At 47.3% G+C, this 23,944-nt stretch overlaps 1 protein-coding gene across 2 annotated transcripts in view; it reads left to right on the plus strand.

Annotated features, from left to right (window-relative positions):
• The first annotated feature begins 11,609 nt into the window (after nt 1–11,609).
• Nucleotides 11,610–23,944, plus strand: part of LOC128331834 (vasoactive intestinal polypeptide receptor-like) — a 111,294-nt gene continuing 98,959 nt past the window's right edge. Inside the window, exon 1 of one of the 2 annotated variants that reach the window (XM_053265755.1) lies at nt 11,610–12,318. In XM_053265755.1, the coding sequence (XP_053121730.1) occupies nt 12,253–12,318 (66 nt within the window). In that variant the 5' untranslated portion in view covers nt 11,610–12,252. Of the gene's footprint in view, nt 12,319–18,456; nt 18,575–23,944 lie in introns of those variants that run through there. The other variant, XM_053265756.1, reaches the window with a different exon arrangement.

The following is a 23,944-nucleotide window of genomic DNA, read 5'->3' on the forward strand; positions in this document are numbered from 1 at the left end:
AAAGCTACCCAGGTTCTCCTCTAACCTTGCTTCCACACAATCACTTCTACCCAGGTTTCCCTCCTACCTTGCTTCCACACAATCAAAAATGGGGAGTACACACAGCTCCCAAACCTGGGTAGAACAGAGTTTTCGATTGTGTGAATGATCTCATATTCTTTTCCAAGCCACACCATGGAAGTATGGCAGGTGCTTGCTCTTTCATGGTGGGGAGCACAGTGGAAGGACACACACTTGTCCCCCTGAGTCCTGCTGGTCCTACTATGTAGTTCTAGGGGTGGAGTGTGAGGGGCAGAGGCGTAACTAGGGAAAACGGCGCCCGGGGCAAGCACTGAAATGGCACCCCCCCCACTGCACACCCCCCCCCCGCTGCACCCCCAACATACTACATTATACTTAGGTTTTTCCTCACAAGCACCCGCCGCCGCCGCCAAGTCAGGCCACCGACTGACTGCCAGGCGCCAGCAAAGCAATGGGGGGGGGCCCCGCGGGCGGCGCGGAAGGGACCGCTCGTGGGGAACGGGGCACCAACGCGCTCCCTTGACTGATGCAGCGCTGCTGCACTGAGCAGGAAACATTTGTATTAACAAATTTTTTAAAAAAATTTGGTCATGGCGGCGCCCCCCCACGTGACCAGAAAAGATGGCGCCCGGGGCATGTGCCCCCCTGCCCCCCCTATAGTTACGCCTCTGGTGAGGGGCCAAGCACAGCTCTGCTTGCTTCACTTCAACCCAACTTTGCCTCCCCCCACAGGTGGTACATTGTGTCGGGCCAAGGAGGGCTGGAGCAGCTCAAAGGGGGCTGGGCTGGAGTCGCCCCCGCTCTGGAAATGCCACACAGCCCTACTGTTCAGCTCCAGGACTAACATCGTCAAAGTCTCAGTGAACTGAGAGGATACTGGTGGGTTGGGCGAGGAAGTTATGCCGGCGTAGTAAATCTTTCTGCTAGCTGGGGACGGAGCCAGCAACTATTTTTAACACCCTGCGGAGTGAAACTACCATTTTGTGCCAGCACCAGAGTGATCCGTGGACACTTATAGCAATATTTTTATTTCAGTTTAGTATTGGGTCAAAATATCATGCCAGCAAGCGGGGAAAATTCATCCTGATAATCTGTTTGGGTTAGTGTTAGCACTGAGTGTGTGGAGATCAAAACAGTGTGCAACAGAACCCCCTGAGGCAGGGGTCCTCAAACGTGGGTCCCCGAATGTCATTGGGCTACAACTCCCAGCCTTTGGCCGTTGCGGCAGGGGATGATGGGCATTGTAGTCCAACAACACTTGGGGAGGACCCAAGTTGAAGAGCCCTTGCCCTAATTAATTAAGGATAAAGACTGAAGATCAACATAGTCTGATCCTTTCTTTGGAGGAGATCCCAGAAGGTGGTGTTGGGGGACATCTGCTCGACTCCTTGACTTCTGGCCTATGGGGTCCCATAAGCTCAGGATTCTCCCTCATGCTGTTTAACATCTACATGAAACCACTGGGAGAGGTCATCGGGAGGTTTGGACTGAAGTGGCATTAATATGCAGATGACACTCAGCTCTCCCGCTCTCTGACATCAGATCCTAGGGAAGCAGTGGATGTCCTGAACCGATGCCTGGCAATGGAGATGGGCTGGATGTGGGCTTGCAAATTGTGGTTAAATCCAAGCAAGATGGAGGTGTTGCTGGTCAGTAGTAAAGGCAAAGCCAATTGGGACAGGGTGATTCAACCAGCTCTGGGTGGGATTGTACTCCCCTTGAAAGAGCAAATGCACAGCTTGGGGGTGTTGCGGGACCCATCTCTGCTTTTGGATGCTCAAGTGGAGGCGGTGGCCAGAGGTGTCTTTGCTTAGCTTCGGCTAGTGCAACAGCTGCATCTCTTTCTCAATAAGGCAGATCAGGCCACTGTTATCCATGCCTTAGTCATGTCATGGCTGGATTACTACAATGTACTTTGCATGGGGCTGCCCTTGAAGAAAACTTGAAAACTTCATTTGGTGCAGAATGCAGTGGCCAGGGTTCACTCTGGAACTGCTCACTTGGATCATATTACACCTATTTTGAAAGAGCTGCACTGGCTACCAAATTGTTTCAAGATCCTATCCAAGTAGGGACGGAGCCACCATAGCACGAACGGGTTCAAAGAACCTGGACCACCACCCTTCAGGGAACGCCACACCCCCTGCACATGGTGCTGACATAGGGGCTGTGGTTTAGCTCACAAATGGGGCCATGGGTCCCTGATTGCCAGCTAAATCCAGCCAGCGCCACATTCGCTGCGTTTTAAAGGCAGGGAGTTTTAAAGGGTTTTAAAGGTTCTGGAGAGAATCTATCTATGTGGTTGCTAAAAGTTGACACCAAATTGATGGCACTTAATCAATCAATCAATCAATCAATCAATGAATCTGGAATGCTCTCCCAGTGAATGTCTACTCTTCGACATCTGAGGTTGCTTTTAAAAAACAACTAAAGAACTTCTTATTTGTTCAGTCTTTTACCCCTTAGGGGCTGCCGGGTCTCTCAGCTTTCCTGCTTCCTTTTTAAAAGTAAGTGTGTGTGTGTGTGTGTGTGTGTGTGTGTGTGTGTGTGTGTGTGATGGTTTTTATTGTTTAACTGATTTTAAGGGTTTGAATGTGATATTTATGGAGCTTTGATGTATTTTAACTTTTGTAAACCACCTTGGGATGTCTTAAGGCAGTATAGAAATTGAACAAATAAATAGTATGACAAGATGAGTCACAGCCCAGGTTCCTGACCCTAGCATCTTCTGCTTTCACAACAGAGTTAAGCCCTATTCAGAAATTATGGTGTATGATTATACAGATGTCTGTACAGTCATACGTGTGTCTGTGTGAATGACTGTGGTTGCGTTCATTTAAAAAGTGAACCTGGGCTCAGGACCCTAAATTCAGTGTACAGACAGGATGTGTATTGCTGTACATGTGTTCAACATAACATGTGAACCACTATACCTGTATTCAGATTTGTATCTGTGTACACTGTACACTTGTTGGACAAGTGTTGAACAGAAAGTGTGAATAGGGCTTTGTGCACCAGGGAAACAAACACTGTTTCAGATCCATGCGCCACGTTTTAATTTGATTCCATTTTCACTCTCCCCTTCATCCAATGAGCTCAGAGCAGCACAGATGATTATCTCACCACCACTACCACCCTCCTTCGATCTTCTATCTTCACAATAATCCTTTGAAGTAGGCCAGGCCGGGAGAGGATGACTTGGCCAGGATCACGCTGCAAGCTTCCTAGTGGAGAGAAGGTCCTATCCTTTCCCCAGCACAGCAACTCTCTAGTTGTCTATCTTATGTTTCTTTTTTAGATTGTGAGCCCTTTGGAAACAGGGAGCTTTATCTATTTATATCGGTGTACACCACTTTTGGAACTTTGGTTGAAAAGCAGTATATCAATATCTGATAGACAGTCCCCCTGGTCCAAGCTAAGCAAAGATCTCTAAGCCCAGGAGGCTGGCTGCAGCCTCCCAGTCGGGGCTCTGCTCGTGTGTTGCTGCACACTGCGGTCACAAATGAGCAAAAAAAAAAAAATGAGGTTAACGGAGTGATTGCTCCATTAACCAAATTTAAGGTGAGGGGGAATTAGGTCAGCTTTTTGCCTTGGGAGCCCTGGGCTCGCCTGTGAGCTGGTGGTTCCCACGATCCCTGGGAAATGGGCTAGCTTCCCAGGGATTGTGGGAATAGCCTCATAGAGTGGAAGAAGCCCAGAACAGATTGATTAACTGGGAGCAAAAAAAAAAAAATCAAAAAAAGTGGTCAAAAAACTCTCTCTCCTTTGGGGGAAGGACCACAGCTTGGTGGTAAGGCATCTGCTTTGCATGCAGAAGGTCCTAGGCAGCATCTCCAGGTCGGGCTGGGAAAGACCGCTGCCTGGAACCCTGAATTGCTGCTGCCAGTCAGTGTAGACAAGACTGAGTGAAAAGGACCAAGGGTTCAACTCAGTGGAAGGCACGTCAGATGTTCAAAGAGAGGTTATAGTCACTGTAGCAATTCATGCCATTTCATCTTATACATATTTACTCAGGAGCAGGTAATATTGCAGGGCTCCCTCCTGATTTTATGCATGCTTATTCTGCAGCAAGCCCTACTGGGTTCATTGAGGCTTACCTCCAAGTCCGCATGTTTAGGGCTAGAGGCGCCTTCAGGGGCCTTGGTCACAACTCACTTCCAGACACCAGGGGAATGTAATCCATCCAGATGCTGGCGTGCATTGCTTCTGTACTCTGAAATGGCATCCTTCTGCACAAATGTGCATTTGAACAACATTTTTCCAATGTGGGGGTGGGGGACGGGACAACAAGGGTTTTGTATGTTTTCGATTAGGCATATTTCCCAGCATCTTCAAGCTGAACCCCCCCACCCCCCATATTAGATCCGTGCTCTTTCGTCCTGCCTGCATGTCCTGCTGCAGTTTGCTCTCTGTCAGTCCAAGCTTTCTTTTCCTGGGTGCAGCAGCAACTCCATCTGTGCAGCGTGTTTGGTCTGCAAACTTGCTTGAAGCAGCTCTGATCATACCTAGCTGCTGCAGAGTCTACACACCTCTAACCTTATGAACCCTTGATTTCCTGGTACTTAGCACCACATTTCTTGTACGGCCCGTGCATATCACAGTCACCATCACTTCGATCTGTCTCCTCCTCCCACTCTTCAGCAAGCTCCTCAGAGCATCCCTCTGCAATGGTATTGCAGAGATATGCTCCCTTTCTTTCTTCCCCGAGGCAGGTGTTCTCAGCCTTTGACCACTGACTATGACCCCTTTGGTCATTGTGGCTGGGGATGATGGGTGTTGTAGTCCAGCAACATCTGGGGACCCAAGGTTAAGAACCCATGCCCTGAGGCATTGCCCTGTCCTGATCAGCATGACTATAGGACAAGGTTGCTCAACTTCGGCCCTCCTGCAGATGTTGGCCTACAATTCCCATAATCCCTGGCTATTGACTGCTGGGGCTGGGGATTATGGAAGTTGTAGTCCAAAAACAGCTGGAGGGCCGGAGTTGACAACAGGTGGAGGTACCTGACTGAGAGCTGAGACGGAAAAAATGCTTCAGAGTCAACATTATTATGTACAAATCTTTCCTTCATTCTCATTAGCCATCAGTTCTCAGATCAGGGGAGAAGCAAGTGTGGTTTGCAGCAATGCAGCAGAGCTAACGTTCCAAAGGTAGATATAATCACATGTTAACCACACTAAGGTGAAAAATTAACGCCTTAAAGGAAAAAAAAATCTTTCAAATAATTGGCTTGGTCACTATGCTTATCTTGTAAAAGAAAAGAAATCAAGAGTTATTTGAAACATGGAAGTCTTTAAGAGGTCCTTTTGATACCTTGATATTCAAGTTTTTATGCATTAATTGCTTAAATAATGTGGGTGCTTGAAACAAATGCAAAAAAAGGGTCTGCAAACAGTGTATCTGCAGTTATTTTTAGTTGTAGAATGCCTTGCAGTGGGAAGGATATTAAGTTTTCAGAGCTTCCCAGAGATCAAATTATGCTTTATATTGACTGGTATTAACCCATGACATCTTTCCCATGACATCTAGAGTATGGCAAATCATGGGGGTGAGAGATAATATTACTGGCATGACTTCAAAATTATTGAACGTTTATAATAGGGAATAGCAGTCAGTAATGGTATCTTCAGTTTTCCTCCTTCCTAAAAATGATTGATTGATTCGATTGATTTGATTGATTAAGTGCCATCAAGTCAGTGTCGACTCTTAGCAACCAGATAGATAGATTCTTTCCAGGATGATCTGTCTTCAACTTGGCCTTGAAGGTCTCTCAGTGGTGCATTCATTGCTGTCGTAATCGAGTCCATCCACCTTGCTGCTGGCCGTCCTCTTCTTCTCTTTCTTTCAACTTTCCCCATCATTATGGACTTCTCAAGGGAGCTGGGTTTTCGCATAATGTGTCCAAAGAATGATAGTTTGAGCCTGGTCCTAAAAATGAGTAACTACTTAATAGTTTTTAAACTTTCTGAAACTTACTGTGTGTGTCAGTGTGCGCACATGCATGCGTGTACAATCTTAGCAGCGCAAGAGGAGTTGTGAACATGGTGATATTTGCTTGTTGAAAGCCTGCCAGTTTCTTCCTTTTTTTTTTTTTTAACATATTTTTATACTGCCCAAAACTTATGTCTCTGGGCGGTTTACAGCAAGATAAAAACAAAGGTAAAACATTAGTTAAAAACAAAATCAATAAATTTAAAACATAACAATTTTAATTCTTTTTAAAACAACAACAACAACAATATTCTAAAAACAACATTAAAACTATTTACAATATCAGCTAAAAGCCTGGGTGAACAGATGTGGCTTTAAAGATTTTTTAAAAATTGTCAGAGATGGGGAGGCTCTTATTTCACTAGGGAGCACATTCCAAAGCCTCAGGGCAGCAACGGAGAAGGCCCATCCCTGAGTAGCCGCCAGATGAGCTGGTGGCAAATGCAGACGGACCTCTCCTGATGATCTCATTTTAATTTGTTTTTTGGGAAGCAAGTGTGTGTTTATTATGTATATATATATATGTTGGCTGTGTATGCATAAGTTTTTACGTTATTCATAAGAATATAGGAATGTATGAACTCACATTTTAAAAAATACTGTGTATGTGTGTGTGTGTGCACACGCGTGCACACATGTGTAGGGTGACAATGCTTATCTTGCAGTCAGGTGGGTGGGTGCTGGGATGCTATCAGGACCAGGCTCCAAAATTACCAAGCTGCACCTCTGAACATAACGTCTGAACAAGGCTCAAGTCAAGTTTTAAAACTACACAGCCGAGAAGGGTACAAGAGAGGGGAAGGTGGTTGCAAAGATTCCTGAGATAGCATCTATGAGGTGCTTGGAAGAAAATGCACCAAGTATGAAGGAGAAGGAGGGCCTTCTCCCATGAAGCCCGCTCTGAATCCTCCATCCTTGGAGCCAGCAAGGAACCAGTGAGTGGAGATTGAAAGAGGATCAGAAACTGCATTGAGAGGAGCTTTGAGAAAAGCAGAAGTTGCCCTCCAGGTCGGAGCAAACCTGCTTTCGAAAGGAGAGGCAGCCCATTTGTTGTGGGGATTTGGCTACTTATAGAGCTGGGAAGGAAGGAAGCCATGTCTGGGTTACTAAACCTGCTGCAAGAGGGATGCCTGGCTGCTGCCACCCCAACTATATCCGTTTCCTTTAAAAATACCAGCATGCACACTGGGTCAAAAATGCACATATGTATCCTGAAAGAAGGATCCCAGATCAGGACCAAATCCAGTGTTACATCTCTTGGTTTTTCAAAAGAACTTGCCTTCTCCTCCCCCCGATTCCTCCCCAGATGTTAAAGATCTCCCAGGTTGGTGTGTGGCACGCAGACGTTGCCAGCTAAAGAGCCTTTGGTCCACGTCCACCCCATAGAATATTCACACAGATGAGCAATTTGGGGCAGCCTGCACATGGAGCCCATCATGACATTTAAACTGGCCCTTTGCTTCCCTCACTCCTCTGCCTGTGCATGTCGGCCATAGGGTTTATTGTGTTTGTTTTAGGCAGTTAAAGACCGGTGATTTTAACACTGGTGCCCTTAAGCATGTGCAGAGTACATTTGCCACACCATGGGATGACTGCAGCTATGCATCTGGGATTGGGAGAAAGGGCTTCCTGGCCGGACAATCCTGCTTCCAGTGAGGTTTCAGTCTCTGCACCTCCTGTTTTAGCAATGAACTGCCAAAAGACACTCTGCACATGCTTAAGCAGGCCGTTGCAGGGAGAGAGAGACCAGAAACTTAATTGCTGTTTCTCCTTCTGGCTGTCCTGCAGCTCTTGGACCTTGGAAAGCAATGCCAAAGACCCATAGAACCTCATCTTGCTCCTTTGTAATGCCAGGTCAGTCCAGAATAAACCTGAAATCATCCATGATCTGATTCTGGATGAAGGGTCCGATCTGGTATGTATTACAGAGAACTGTCTGGGGGAGGCTGGGGGCCCAGTGTGGTCCCAGCTTCTCCCTCCAGGGTACTCTTTTGAGGAGTGGGTGAGGGACTATGGGCGGGGAAGTGGAGTGGCTGTGGTCTATAAGAACAATATCTCCCTTACCAGGATCCCTGTTGAGGTATCGGACCATATCAAATGTGTGTACTTAAGTTTGGGGACCAGCGATAGACTGGGACTTCTGTTGGTGTACTGATCGTCCTGCTGCTGAACGGGGTCCCTAACTGAGCTGACGAACTTGGTCTCAGGCTTGGCGTTGGAGTCTCCCAGGCTTGTGGTGCTGGGGGAAGTCAATGTTCACTTCGGGACCAATTTGTCCAGGGCAGCTCAGGAGTCCATGACAACCATGGGCCTATCCCAAGTGGTCTTGGGACCGATGCATATTGCTGGTCACACGCTTGATCTGGTCTTTCACTCTGATCAAGGTGGTGTTCCGTGGGTGGGGGCTCCTGTGATTTCTCCATTGTCATGGAAGGACCACCATCTGGTTAAGGTTGGACTCACGGCCATGTCCCACCTCTGCAGGGTCCTGGGGCCCATTAGGATGGTCCGCACGAGAAGGTTATTGGATCCAATAGGATTCCGAGAAGCCTTGGAGGGATTTAGTGTTGGCTCTGCTTCTGATCCTGTTGATACTCTGGTGGAGAATTGGAATAATCAACTCACCAGGGCAGTGGACACAATCGCTCCTAAGCATCCCCTCCAAACTGCTTAGAAACTGGCCCCTTGGTATACGGAAGAGCTATGGGGGCTGAAGCGCTGAGGTATTTATTATTATTATTATTATTTAAAAATAAAAAAAATCCCGCTCTTCCTCCAAGGAGCCCAGAGTGGTGTACTACATACTTAGGTTTCTCTTTCACAACAACCCTGTGAAGTAGGTTAGGCTGAGAGAGAGAAGTGACTGGCCCAGAGTCACCCAGCTAGTATCATGGCTGAATGGGGATTTGAACTCGGGTCTCCCCGGTCCTAGTCGAGCACTCTAACCACTACACTACGACTAGAATGCAAGTGGAAAAAGATCCGACTCAAATCCAACAGATTACTACATAGAGTGCATTTGAAGATCTATGCTCAGCCGATACGTACGGCAAAGAAGCTATTCTTTTCCTCCCATATTGTGTCTTCAACTTCACGTCTGGCGAAGTTGTCCAGGGTTGTAAAAGGCTAATGTGCACCCCTTCCACCTTGAATCTGTACTTGGAACCAACAATTACTCCCTGTGACATTTTAAATGAGTTTTTCGTGGGCAAAATATCTTGTATTCAGGCCGACTTAGATTCAAACTCCACAATTGTTACAGAGTCTAATGCCAAGGTGTCCAGCAGCTCCTCTTATGTGATGACCCTGGATCAGTTTCAGTAAATTGTGACTCCTGAGGATGTGGACAAGTTGCTTGGAACCCTAACCCTAACCCTAACCGGCCTACCACCTGTTCTCTTGATCCTTGCCCGACATGGCTTATACTATCCGGCAGGGAGGCTGTTGTAGAGGGCCAGGTAAAGATTATAAATGCTTCTCCGAGGGAGGGCAGGATGCCCCCTTGTCTGAAGGAGGCAACCATTAGACTGCTTCTGAAGAAGCCTGCCTTGGATCCCTCAGAATTAAGCAACTACAGGCCTGTTCCCAACCTTCCATAGCTGGGCAAGGTGATTGAGAAGCTGGTGGCCTCCCAGCTCCAGACAATCATGGAGGAAATTGATTATCTAGACCCATTTCAAACTGGCTTTTGGCGAGCTATGAGGTGGACACTGCCTTGGTTGGCCTGATGGATGATCTTCAGTTGGGAATTGACAGTGTGACTCTGTTGGTCCTTTTGCATCTCTCGGCGGCTTTCGATACTATCAACCACAGTATCTTTCTGGACCGTCTGAGGGGTTTTGGGGTGGGAGGCACTGCTTTGCAGTGGTTCCACTCTTACCCCTCTCAGACAGATTCCAGATAGTGTCTCTTGGGGACTGTAGTTCTTCAAAACCTGAACTTTGGTATGGTGTCACTCAGGGCTCCGTATTGTCTCCGATGTTGTTTAACGTCTACATGAAACCGCAGGGAGAGATCATCAGGAGATTTGGTGCAGGGTGTGATCAGTATGCTGATGACACCCAAATCTACTTCTCCATGTCAGCCTCATCAGGAGAAGCCATAACCTCCCTAAATGCCTGCCTGGAGGCAGTAATGGGCTGGATCAGGGATAACAAACTGAGGCTGAATCCAGATAAGATGGAGGTACTTATTGTGCGGGGTCAAAACTCGGGAGACTTGATCTGCAGGTTCTGGCTAGGGTCATGCTCCCCCGGAAGGAACAGGTACACAGTTTAGGGGTGCTTCTTGATCCAAACCTCTCCTTGGTGTCCCAGGTTGAGGCGGTGGCCAGAGGTGCTTTTTATCAGCTTTGGCTGATACACCAGCTGCGTCCGTTTTTTGAGATGAACAACCTCAAAATGGTGGTACATATGCTGGTAACCTCTAGGCTGGATTACTGCAATGCACTCTATTTGGGGCTGCCTTTGTATGTAATCCGGAAACTGCAGTTGGTCCAGAATGCAGCGGCCAGGTTGGTCTCTGGATCATCTCAGAGAGACCATATTACTCCTGTATTGAAGGAGCTACATTGGCTTCCGATATGTTTCTGGGCAAAATACCAGGTGTGGTTATTACCTATAAAGCCCTAAACAGCTTAGACCCTGGGTATTTAAGAGAATGTCTTCTTTACCATGAGCCCCACCACCTGTTAAGATCAACTGGAGAGGTTTGTATGCGGTTGCCGCCAACCCGTCTGGTGGGTACTCGGAGACGGGCCTTCTCTGTTGCTGCCCCTGGACTTTGGAACGCGCTCCCTGTTGAAATAAGAGCCTCCTCATCTCTGGCAACTTTTTAAAAGGCACTGAAGACGCATTTATTCACCCAGGCTTTCAATTAGATCTATGGTTTGAATTTTTAATGCTGGTTTTAAATGAATTCAATGTTAATGTTTTTAATGTTTAAATGATTCTAATTGTTTAATTGGTTTAGTTTTGATTTTAACTGTTAATTGATTTTAATTGTTTTCACTTGTAAACTGCCCTAAGCCATTTTTGGAGGGGCGGTATATCAATCAATCAATCAATCAATCAAATAAATACATGTCTTCCTTTCCTTTCTGCAGCGTGCCAGTTTCCAGCACCGAGTCACAAGGGAACAGCAGCCATGGACAGATCAAGCCGTGTGTCCTCTTTCTGCCAGTCCCAACCTTCTGTCTCCTGCTCCTCCACTCATTCTAGAGCTGTCACATTCTTCCAGGCAAGGCTTCAATGCTCTTTGCCACCATATGACAATCAGAAATCTCATCCAATGCAGCTTCTTGCCGTCAAGAGATGTGGAGAACGCTTCACCAGTTAGATATCTGCCTGTCACTCAGCTCTTGAAGGCACTGCCAGTTCTAAACCTGCCAGCCAGCAGCAGGCAGGTGTTTTCCTTTTTGTTTGGCAGGACAGTGACAGTTGTGTTAGGCCCAGGATGCTTTGCTTACAGTTTACATTGTAAGCTCCTTGGGGCAGAGACCTGTCAGAGTCGTGATGCTCATGATAAAGGCACAGAAGCTCTGCCAGAAAATAATTGCATTTCTTTCTTCCCGTGTTGTTCCTTCGTTCCTCCCAGCCACCCTATCCGTTCTCCTACCGCATCCAGCTCTTCCACCCTAGGGTGGCCGCCTGGCCCCAGCAGCGGCCTCGCCGCTTCCCATTGGCCGCCCGACCTAGCCCCACCCTCCTGCCTGCGCGGCCCTCGGGGCGGAGCCGGGAAGAGGGAAGCCCTTCCAAGCAACGCGTGCGGGAGCCGCAGACGGAGGACTCTTCCCGCCAGCCGGAGATAGGCGGGTGCTGAGCTCCAGCGCGCCGAAGGAGCCTTGCTTGCTGCTCGAGGCTGCTAAGGGGAAAAGCGAGCCCAAAGGAAGACGCGGTTGGATGGACGCTTAAAAAGAAGAATCATTCCATTTGGGCGAGTGCCTGGCCTTTCCCAGCCTCGCAGATGGTCAAGAGCTAAAAAAAAAACCCCAAAAACCCACACAACCCCAAGAGTAACTTGCGCCCTGCGGGCAAGATGCGAAAGTCACTTCCTCGCCGCGCACGCAGGGAAACGCGGAGATGCTTCTGTTAAGGCGCGGAGAGCGGAGCGGGGGCAAGATGTGATTCTCCCCCCCCCCCGCCGCCTTTTGTTAAGTGCAAGAGAGAGAAAACTGCCGAGGAGGAGAAGAAGAAGAGGACGACCCTGGCGCTGGCCTCTGCTCCGGACTCCTGCTCGCGATGATGGAGCGCCGACTCGAGCGGTGGGGCTTGTGGGTGCCGCTCTCCGCCTGCCTCCTCTCCCAGGTGAGCGAGTCGGTCCTGGGCGCCTGCCTGCCTGCCTGCGACGCTTCCTCTGCAAAGAGGGGCTGCAGAAGGGCGCGGGCGTGGGGGAGAGCAAGGTCCCCACTGCCGAAGTATGCTTCCTCGGGAGTAAGACCCACTGGCTGCCATCCTCCGAACTCAGTTACGCAGCGGAAGCCCCGCTGGATTTGCAGTAGTCCTTTAAAACTAGCACTAACTCCCGAGTAGTACTATTGAGTGACTTAGTCTGGCTGCCACTGAATGTGTTGGGGCGTGTGTGTGTGTCCACTCCCTAATCTTGCCCTGCTTCAAATTGATCAGGATAAGACCAGGATGTGGAGAGAAGCTGGGGATTTCCTCCAGCCGGTTAAGAAAACCTCTTAAATGTTGTCCAGTGCCAGGCACATCATTGGCGCTTACTACAGAACAATGAGGATTTAGGAGCATTTTCACTGGGTTGCTTTTTAAGCAGGCGGTGTTCTCTCTCTCATTTCTGTCCTTATCATCGGTGCTTCCTTTCTGAGCAAACTCTAAGTCTCCCTAATCCTTGAGTTGCTTTGTTGTGGTGAATGAGATGAGACATCTGCACATGTTCAGGAATGTTCTTGTTGGTCTGTGTTCCTTTGTGTGTATCAGGGTTGAGCACTGAACTTTGAAACAACTTTTACTCTTGTACTGTTTTGTGTTTTGCTGGTTGTGGACTAAAATAAAGATTGATCTGACCTTGAAAACAGGTGAATCTGCACAAATCTCCTGGCTTTTGCAAACAGCTTTATTTCATCTTTGGCATTTTTAAAAAAACATTTATATCCCACTCTTCCTTCAAGGAGCCCTGTACATGGTTATGTTTCTCCTCACAAAAATCCTGTGAGGTAGGTTAGACTGAGAGATACATGACTGGCCCAGAGTCACACAGTGAGTTTCATGGCTGGATGAGAATTTGAACTCAGGTCTCCCCAGTCCTGGTCCAACACTCTAACCACTACACCACACTGGCTTTTTTGGTGCCAAAGGGGAGAATTTCAGATGTTCCTCTGTATGGATGAATTATTCTTCTTATGCATTCTAGGCTGGTTGACGGGGCACGGGGGAGAACACAAAACTCTTAGCTGTGGGCCAAACCACACAGGATATCTGTGATCATGTGTCTGACTTTTTAAACATTAAAACAGCACTGTGGGCTCCAATGCATGCAATTAGTGGGGGTACTAGGGAACAAGGTGTTCAGCTCCTAGGAACATAAGAAGCTGCCTTCTGCTGAGTCAAACAGTGCTCCATCAGGTGCAGTTTTGTCTACACTGACTGGCAGCAGCTCTCTAAGGTTTGAGGCAAGAGCCCTCCCTGGAGATGCTGCCAGGGATTGAACCTGGGACCTTCTGCATGCAAAGCAGGTGCTCTACCACTGAGTTGTGGCCCCATCCCCCAAACGTCCCTGGCCAGGGATTGAGCCCATGCTGCCGTGGTGAGAACGCCCAAATCGGTCTCCCCTGCGAAACTAAAATTAGCCCAGCAGCAGGGGGGAAACCAGTCACAACGCTTCAAAAGTTGTATTGGTGCATAACCAGGAGAAAGTTCAGTTAGAATCTGTGGGCCTAATCCAGTCAAAAATAACCTCAATGATGATGGCAGCAGAATTAAGCAAGTGCTTAGTGCTCCTTCTCACTGCAACGGAAGGGCTTTACTTTGGCTGGTTTGTGTCCAGTATTTTGAATGCTGTCCATGAAAGGAAAGGAAGAATGCATGGGAAAGTCCTCCCACTGAAATGTGTGGGAACTTTGCAAGCACCTAACAGCTACCTCAGGTGCTCTTTCTTGGGAGTAGGGAAATCATCATTTTTCCTACCACATGGTCCACATCTCTTCATTGAAATGCTGCTTTATCACAGTGGCTAGAATGCTGGACAGACCTCAGTTTCTCAGCTGTAAAACAGGATCCCGAATGTCCTGAGAATGAAAGGGATTGTTAATGTTTGCTTGTAGACCGTAATCCTAAATGTGTTGATTCTGAAGTGAACTGCATTTTGTGGAAATTGATCCCTAGGCAGTGTACGTATATTGTAGCTGTATCTCTGTTAAAAATGTGAATGTAAAGAAAGATCAGATTAGTTCTCTTTGGACATTATAATGTGCGCTCTTGTATATGCATTTGTCTAAATGACTCTACCTGTGTTCATTTTAAAAGGCAACCTGCCTACAGACCCCCTCAAATACTGGTAGATTTAGGAAGAGTACTGCTCTGTGTGTGTGTCTGTGTGTGATTAATATTAATGTGCGACTAAGAATGTTTGCATACAGATCTGCTTGTATGTACAGTGTACATAGGTTGTGTGTGTGTTGGACGTAATGTGTGGATGGAGCTGGAGAGTGAAAGATAATGTTTTTTGGTGATAATCATTAATTAGCAAGTTTTGATCCCTTATCTTCCTTGAACCAGTAATCCCAAGAAGAGAGGAATACAGCTCAGAAAAGTCAATATTTTTCCTTAGCATCCCCCTTTGCTAGCCAAAATCCAACTTGCTCACACACGTCACACACTTGACAACTGCAACATCAGTGGGGCAGATAACTTTGAGCAGGGATTCCCAACCCCGAGTTCCCAGATATTTTTGGATGGCAACTCCCATAATCCCCGTTCTCGCTGGAGATGATAGTCCAGCAACATCTGGGGATCCAAGGTTGGGAACTCCTGCCTTGGATAAGCCCTTAGGCAGGGCATGGACACGACATCCTTCCTCCGTTCCCAGCATCTGGTGCTCAAAGGTAGACTGCCTCTGAAATTGGAGGCTACATTTAGCTTTCATGGCTGAGAAATGTGGATAGCCCTCCCCTCTGTGAATCTGTCTCGTCTCATTTTAAAAATTCTTAGCTAGGTGGTCTTTGCATACTGTACATTGTAACTGCATATTGTTTTGAACATCTTCAAGCCAGTTCATACACTCCACTGAAAGTGTATTCAGGACCTAGCTGTATCCAGCCGGTCTTTTAGGTCAGATTATGCAAATAACATTCTGGTGGCATTTTTTGTATTCCTAACTCATTCCATGTGTAATAATTAAATAAATTTTAAAGTAATTAAATGATTAGAATGTAATAATAAAACCACATGAAGTCCGGTTACGGTTGCCACCAGCTCATCTGGTGGAGACTGCTGAAATAAGAGCATCTCCTTCTCTGTTTGTTTTCAGGAAGACCCTCCTGTTCTTGCAAGCTTTTAATTAGAATTAATTAGAATTAATTTTAACAGTTTTAATACTTTGTGGTGTAGTGGTTAGAGTTCTGGACTAGGACTGGGGAGACCTGAGTTCAAATCCCCATTCAGCCATGATACTAGCTGGGTGACTCTGGGCCAGTCACTTCTCTCTCAGCCTAGCCTACTTCACAGGGTTGTTGTGAGGAGGAACTCAAGTATGTAGTACACCGCTCTGGGCTCCTTGGAGGAAGAGTGGGATATAAAATGTAAAAATAATAATAAATAATAACAACTTTCTTATACTCTTGTTTTAATTGTGTCTTTTGTATTTTAAGCGGTGTTGGGTTTTTAAAATATTTTAAATCTTGTACACTGCCTAGAGATGTACATATCAGGGGGGACAGAAATACGATAAATAAAATTCCTTCCACCCACTCCTTCAGTTGGCTCAAACGGAGCATCCCCTTCATATATTCATGGTGGTGATCATATGAAGTTGCCTTCTGTGTCACAGGGGATGGGACCATAGCTCAGTGTCAGAGCATCCACTTGGCATGCAGAAGGTCCCAGATTCAATTCCTGGCAGCATCTCCAGGTACGGCTGAGAAAAACGCCTGCCTGAAATCTTGGAGAGCGGCTGCCAGTCAGTGTGGACAACACTGAGCTAGAAGGACCAATGGTCTGATTCGGTAGAAGGCAGCTTCCTGTCTACTGAATAAGACCACTGGTCTATCTCACTCAGTGTCGTCCACACCAACTAACAGCAAGTGTCCAGGATCCCACACAGGGGTCGTAGGAACATAGGAAGCTGCCATATACTGAGTCAGACCCATGGTCCGTCTAGTTCAGTATTGTCTACACAGACTGGCAGCGGCTTCTCCAAGGTTGCAGGCAGGAGTCTCTCTCAGCCCTCTCTTGGAGATGCCACCAGGGAGGGAACTTGGAACCTTCTGCTCTTCCCAAAGTTGTGGCTCCATCTCCTGAGGGGAATCTCTTCCAGTGCTCACACTTCTAGTCTCCCATCCATATGCAACCAGGGTGGACCCTGCTTAGCTAAGGGGACAAGTCATGCTTGCGACCACAAGACCAGCTCTTGTCTTTTCCTGCCTTTCCTACAGACAGAAGCGCTCTTACCCCTGATCTTCAGGGCTGAAGTCCAGGGCCTCCACAGCCCCTGGGGCCCCCCCAAATCCTCTTTAGTCTGTCCCGGGTGGTATGGTCACCTGGCGGAGCATGGTGATGCTTCACTTGCAGGGGAGGGGAGGCCTTGACGTCCAGGCTCCAAAATCACCTAGGGGCACCTCTGCCTATGGATGCCTCGGATTGAATCTGGGGCCTTCTGCATGCAAAGCCGGTATCTTAACACTGAGCCAAGCATGGTGTTGTGAGTGAGAATAGGTCCAAGAGGCCGTACAGTCAGTTTCATGGCTGAGAATGGACCCAACCCAAACAGACTGAGGGCCAAGCTGCATGTTAATGCTAAGCACAAACTTGGCCCAGAAATACTAGTTTTTAAACCTCTAAATCAGGGGTTCTCAACCATGGCTCCCCAGATGCTAAGCCCTGCTAAATGAGCAAAGAGACGCCTTTAAAAGTGGTGATTCTCTAATATTTAGTAGGAGAAGAGCAACTGGCCCTATCCGACCCCATCACACCATCCTTCCAGTGGCTGTTGCTGGTATCTGCCTTGTGTTCCTTTTTAGATTGTGAGCTCTTTGGGGACATGGGGCCATTTAATCTATGTATTATTTTCTTTTTCTGTGTAAACCGCTTTGAGAACTTTGGTTGAAGAGCTGAATATCGATATTTGTAGTAGCCGGTGCTGTTGTACTACAACCTCCATAATCCCCAGCAGCAGCCCAAGAACGTCTGGGGAACCAAGGTTGAGAACCTCTGCTCCTAACAGTGGCTATGGGAGCCCCTGGTGGCGCAGTGGTAAAACTGCCGCCCTGTAACCAGAAGGTTGCAAGTTCGATCCTGACCAGGGGCTCAAGGTTGACTCAGCCTTCCATCCTTCCGAGGTTGGTAAAATGAGTACCCAGAATGTTGGGGGCAATATGCTAAATCATTGTAAAACCGCTTAGAGAGCTTCCAGCTATAGAGCGGTAGATAAATGTAAGTGCTATTGCTATAAGTATGTTGATTCAGATTGGGAGTTGGGGTGTTGAGGGGAGGGGCACTGTTCCTTCTCAGACGTGCGGGCGCTCACAAGTTTTCACAGGCCCGCTCACTTAATTTTGAGGTTGAATCAGGAAGACTTGCATTCTGAATGCACGTGCACGCACACTGCCTTGATACTGCCGCCCAGAACAAAACTGATTCTGCACAGAGATGAAAAAACTGGGGGACCATTGGGGGGGGGGACGTTAACCTTTTGTCCCTGCTGTGCTCCCGATCCAGATCAATGCCCCTCCCTCCCTGGCATGGCTACTATAAAGGTAAAGTGTGCCATCAAGTCAATTTAAAGTGCCGTTGAGTCAATTTTGACTCCTGGCGCCCACACAGCCCTGTGGTTTTCTTTGGGTAGAATACAGGAAGGGTTGGCCATTGTCTCCTCCCGCGCAGTATGAGATGATGCCTTTCAGCATCTTCCTATATCGCTGCTGCCCTGATCTGGGAAACAGAATCCAGTGGGGATTCGAACCGGCAACCTTCTGCTTGTTAGTCAAGTCATTTCCCCTCTGCCGCCACTTAAGGTGACTATGGCTGCTATATGGGGAATAAAAAACTAACACTTTTCACAGATTCCCCCAGTTGAATCCAGCTACAGACTTGGGGAAATGTATTTAAAAGCTTTCTGGGAAACTAGCACGGTACTTGTCGGTGGGGGCCGGCAGGCTGCGTGGTAGTGTGTGATAACTTGCGCTCAAAAACAGTCTCCCCAGAGACCGTGATGCTTCTCTGCGGGAATGTAAACCTACTCAGGATGAGATGCTAGGAGGCATAGCTAGGGAAAGACACGCCGTGAATCTCTCCTGGACATCGCTGCACGCTTGGGGCTGGTAGGCGGAGGGGGGTGCCTGCCGTTCAGAGCGCTGCTTTCTTCTCTCTGCGGAGGAGGCTGGAGCAAGTAAGAAATGTGGGTGGCTGTTCATTCCGCCTGGTGGAGCTGACCTCATTTGAGGGAGATGTTTGATCTTCATGGGAAGATCACAGGCATTAATTTTTCTGATGTTCCTGCAGGCCACACCACAAAGATCGTCTGTGGGAGGAGAGCTGGTCTTGGGGCAGCATGCATGCATTGTCCCCTTTGCTAAGCGGGGTCCATCCTGGTTTGCATTTGAATGGGAGACTGCATGTGTGATCACTGCAAGATATTTCCCCTTACGGGATGGGGCCGCTCTGGGAAGAGTATCTGCATACTTGCACGGAGAAGGTTCCAAGTTCCCTCCCTGGCAACATCTCCAAGATAGGGCTGAGAGAGACTCCTGCCTACAACCTTGGAGAAGCTGCTGCCAGTCTGGGTAGACAGTACTGAGCTAGTTGGACTAATGGTCTGACTCGGTCTATGGCAGCTTCCTGTCTCCCTATAGAAGAAGGAGCAGAGTTATTCTCTGTTGCTCCAGAGGGCCGGACTGGATCCAGTGGGTTGAAATGACAAGGAAGCAGAGTTGGGCTAGACATTAAGAGGCATTTCCGAACTGTGAGAGCTTTTCGGCAGCGAAAGTGTCTGGCTCCTGCATTGGTGCATTCTCCTTTCCTAGGGTGTCGGGCTTGCAGGGATGCTGTTGCAGTTTTCTACCTGGAGCAGCGGGCTGGACTCGAAGGCTTTCCAAGTACCTTTAGCTCCTAACAGAATGAGTCTGATCTGTGTCACCTGCAAACTCATATGTTTGGGGGCACTCTTCCATGCTCAGAGGCTCTCCTTTGAATTATGTTCTCTAAGCAAAGTACTGGCATTCAGAGCCAATTCTGGAGCGATGTCTGAGGGTTGATTATGGGGGCTCCGTGGGAAATGGAAAGCCCTCTGCACGTGTTCAGAAGTGCCCTCATCTTTGTTTTTACTTGATGCATCTCGGTGGCTGGGCATTGGCCCCTGAAACCTGGGGCTTAGCCAGGCCATGCCAAATTGAAGCCCTGCAGCTTGCCAAGTTAATGTTCCACTCTTTCTCTCCAGAGTTGTATCGAGCTAATTACTTAATGAGGCAAGATGCTCTCCAGGGCAAACAGGAGCACATTTAATTCTAGTTTCCAGCACTATTTTACACTCCTTTTCCTAAAGGGTGCTCCCCTGCCTCTGTATTCTGCTCTCAGTACTAATAATTGCTGCCTTGATCAATTGCTTAATGGAATGTGAGTTCATGTCTGTTGCTGCATTCTGTCGGATCTGAAAACTTGCACGCTTGTTTCTGGAAGCTGAAAGGAAAGGTTTTCTCTTCCGTTCTCTGGATGCCTTTGGCAATCATGTCCAGTGGCCATTTCCCCCAGGGCCGACAGCAGCAAGTTGTCCCTGGGAATGATGGCAGCTGTAGTCTGAGATCAGCTGGAGAGTGTCAGGTAGAATGCCCCTGCTCTGTATCCTGTTCTTCAGCCTCCCAGTGTCTGGACTCATTGTTGTTAGGATCCAGAATGCCTTGGCACATAGCAGTCAAGAAGGCTGCAGAGTAATAAGAAATAATCCTGGGGGCTGCTAACTCCTTCTTTAAACATCTCTCTGGCTGACCTTTAATTCTGGCAACCACCTATCATTCCGTTGTTACACAATTGTATGATTTGTATCTGAGCTGGCGCAATTTCTCAAGGCAATGCCAAAAACCAAAAGAGAAGGTGTGGCAATCACATCTTGATTTTTAACTACAGCCACTCTTCTTAGCCATGAAAGATAGCCTGGTGGCCACATTTTCATATCTGGCTGCGTCTTAAGGGCTGAGTAGACGAGCTCCAGTATCTGCTTTAGATCTAGAAATGCCTCGATGTCAAATACCTCTTCCTTCCAGGGTGCAATTATCTCTTAATTCCATCTCCAGCTGCTGACATGTTTATTGCAAACATTTCTAATTTACTTTATACACTGAAATCCCACCAAAACCTTGTGAAATGTCTGCCAACTTTTTTCCAGTGTTAAAGAAGTCTTTTCCAAAGTAAAATCGGTCACCTGCGTACAGACCAGAGGTGGGCAAACTGGGCCCTCCAGCTGCTGTTGAACTACGACTCCCATCATCCCACACTGTGTTGTGGCTGGAGAAGATGGGAGTTGTAGTTCAACGATAGCTGCAGGACCAGACTTGCTCACTCTTGATACAGACCTACCTTATTATTACTTGTGCTAGTTTTGCACCCCATAAATATTATATTTTGGATCTCACAATTAAGGCTAAAAGCTCTATATACATTTCACTTAATCTATGCACTTAATCTTTTGCAATTATATCCTACCTTTCTCCAGAAAGCTGATACATGGGTGGGGTTGTTCCCCTTGCTTTATTGCTGCTGCTGCTACTCCAAATATTTATATACTGCTCTTCAACCAAAGTTCTCAAAGCGATTTACATAGAAAATAATGCATAAATAAGATGGCTTGTCTTTATTTTTATTTTTTTATATATATATATATATATTTACATTTTATATCCCTCTCTTCCTCCAAAGAGCCCAGAGCGGTGAACTACATACTTAAGTTTCTCTTTCACAACTACCCTGTGAAGTAGGTTAGGCTGAGAGAGAAGTGACTGGCCCAGAGTCACCCAGCTAGTATCATGGCTGAATGGGGATTTGAACTCGGGTCTCCCCGGTCCTAGTCCAGCACTCTAACCACTACACCACGCTGATCTTTAAAAAAGATTTTTAGATTGTGAGTCCTTTGAGGACAGGGAGTCGTGTTCTTTACTTATTTTCTGTGTAAACCACTTTGGAAACTTTCGTTGAAGAGCGGTATATAAGTTGTTGTTGTTGGCTCCCTGTCCCCAAAGGGCTCACAATCTAAAAGGAAACATAAGGCAGATACCGGCAACAGCCGCTGGAGGGATGCTATGCTGGGATTGGATAGGGCCAGTTGCTCTCCCCCTGCTAAACATAAACGAACAACAACCCTGTGGGGTAGGTTAGGCTGGGACAGCAACTGGCCCATGGTCACCAAGTCAGTTTCATAGCCAGAGCACGTCTCTTCACCCTAAATTCAGCACCCTAAGGCTGACACCATTGTTAACCCTTTGGAAAGATGTTGTTCCCAACGTGAGACTGAGCAGGGGGTTGAAGATCTCCAGGAACCCTTCCAACTCTAAAAGAATGCTATGGGAGCGGGGGAATCTATGTTGGTAGTTTTCTAATCAAAGTGTTGTTGATGTGATCTGGCAGCAATGGAGATGTCATACATAATTTATTTATGGTCTTTGACCAAAAGAAAAATAAACATCTTTACATAGTTAAAAAGAAAAATCTAAATAGAGAATCAATTACACAGAAATAAATAATGGAGTAATTACACATTAAAAAAAATAATGGCTTTGAAAAGGCATAAGTGAATATACATCATTTAAAGTTAACACTAGGGAACCCAAAACTGAATTCTGTTCTTTTGAAGTTCGTAATCTGGTGACCACAAAACAAAATTTAGCTACAACTTATGAAATAGCTGCATCTTTATCTGCTAATAAATATGCTGCAACTTGGCATATGTCATTTTTAAAGTATTGCAATACAACAGAGCAAAGAGTGAGGGAAGTTTATTGTGGCTCACCAATGGACGTAGGGACATAGGAAGCTGTTTTATATCAAATTAGGCTATTGGTCCCCCTCGCTCTGTACTGTCTTCACAGACTGGTAGTGACTCTCCAAGGATACAGGCAGGAGGATCTGGGACCTTCTGTGTGCAGAGCAGATACTAACTGTGCAAAGAGGCACCTTTTTAAAAGTGGTGATTCTCTTCTTCTTCTTTTTTAGTGGGGGGGAGCAACTGGCCGTATCCACCCCAGCACAGCATCCCTCCAGTAGCTGTTGCTGGCATCTATCTTATGTTTCCTTTTTAGATTGGGAGCCCTTTGGGGACAGGGAGCCATGTTATTTATTTATATCTATCTATGTAAACCATTTTGGGAGCTTTTGTTGAAAAGTGGTATATAAATATTCTTCATTGTCATCTTCCACTGAGCTATGGCTCCATCCTCTAAGAGGAATAACTTGCAGCACTTGCATGTAGTCACTCATCCAAATCATGCAAACCAAGTTGGGCCCTGCTTAGCAAAGGGGACCATTCATGCTCTCCACTGGAAGCCAATGAGGTCGTTCACACAGTCAAAAACTGTGTTCTACCTGGTTTTCAGACTGGTGTTAGCTCCCAATTCTTGGTTGTGTGAAAGCAAGGTAGGAGGGAAACCTGGGTAGTAATGATTGTGTGGAAACAAGGTAGGAGGGAAAGCTACTCAGGTTTTGCTCCTCCTTTCCTTCTACACAATCACTCCCATGCAGTCGAAAATTGGGAGCACGCACAGTTTCCAAACCTGGGTCGAACACAGGTTTTGATTGTGTGAATGACCTCAAGCTCTCCACCCCACACGGTGAGCCGGGTCTCACGATCCATGAGACCCGGTTTGGGGCGGTGAGTGGGGAGGGAGCCCTGGGTGGCCAGATTGGCCACCCACACCTCCGTGACGGAGCCAGCGGGGGCTGGGAAGCTCAGGGGCCAGGCGGCCTGAGCGCGCAGGGCATACTGGGGAGACCCCTGGAGCCGGGAGGTGACTTTTTGCCTCCCCTCCAGGGGTCTACTCATGAGTAGCCGTGGTGCGGAGCCGCACCACGGCTACTCACTATCAGATAGCCCGGGATTGTGGAGCACTCGCTCCGCAAACCCGGGCTAAGGGGATGGCTACTTGAGCGGGTTACCCACTTGTAAGCCACCGGGCTTGCCTGTGAGCCCGGTGGTTTACACGATCAACAAAAATCGGGCTAGGCTCTCCTAGCCTGATTTTTGTTGATTGTGGGAATAGCCCTGGTAACATCTGATGATGGGTCACCTTGTATCTGCTGATTGCTGTGATGTTCTCTTGAAAAATCACCATCAGAAAAGGACTTGTGGAAGGCAAGCTCCGTGGGCAAAGCTTCCTCCATGGGAGAAGGACAGCACTTTTCCTGGGTTATTGGCCAGTCTGACTGCCTTCTTTACCAGCTGTTCTTCTCTCTAGACTGGGTGGCCATTTTTTTTTATTTTTTATTTTTTGTAATTAAATGTGGAGAATCCCTGTACTTCTAGCACTGGTGAAAATTCAGCAGGTGATTTTTTTTCCAGTACAGCTTCTCCAGCAAACTTCACCTGTTGGATTTCTGCCTACCACACACCTGTTAAAAGCAGCGAGCCTCTGTCTTGTTTTTTAAAAATTAAGAACACGGTTCCAACATCACAGGATGTTCATCATCGTAGCATAATTGAAGACTGCCTTTCATTGCTCCAGTTATTACTGTTGCCGATACTAAACCACAAGCTTCCGTTTCTAGTGTTTCACTTCAT

The sequence above is a fragment of the Hemicordylus capensis genome, chromosome 6, assembly GCF_027244095.1.
Source record: "Hemicordylus capensis ecotype Gifberg chromosome 6, rHemCap1.1.pri, whole genome shotgun sequence".
NCBI lineage: Eukaryota > Metazoa > Chordata > Lepidosauria > Squamata > Cordylidae > Hemicordylus > Hemicordylus capensis.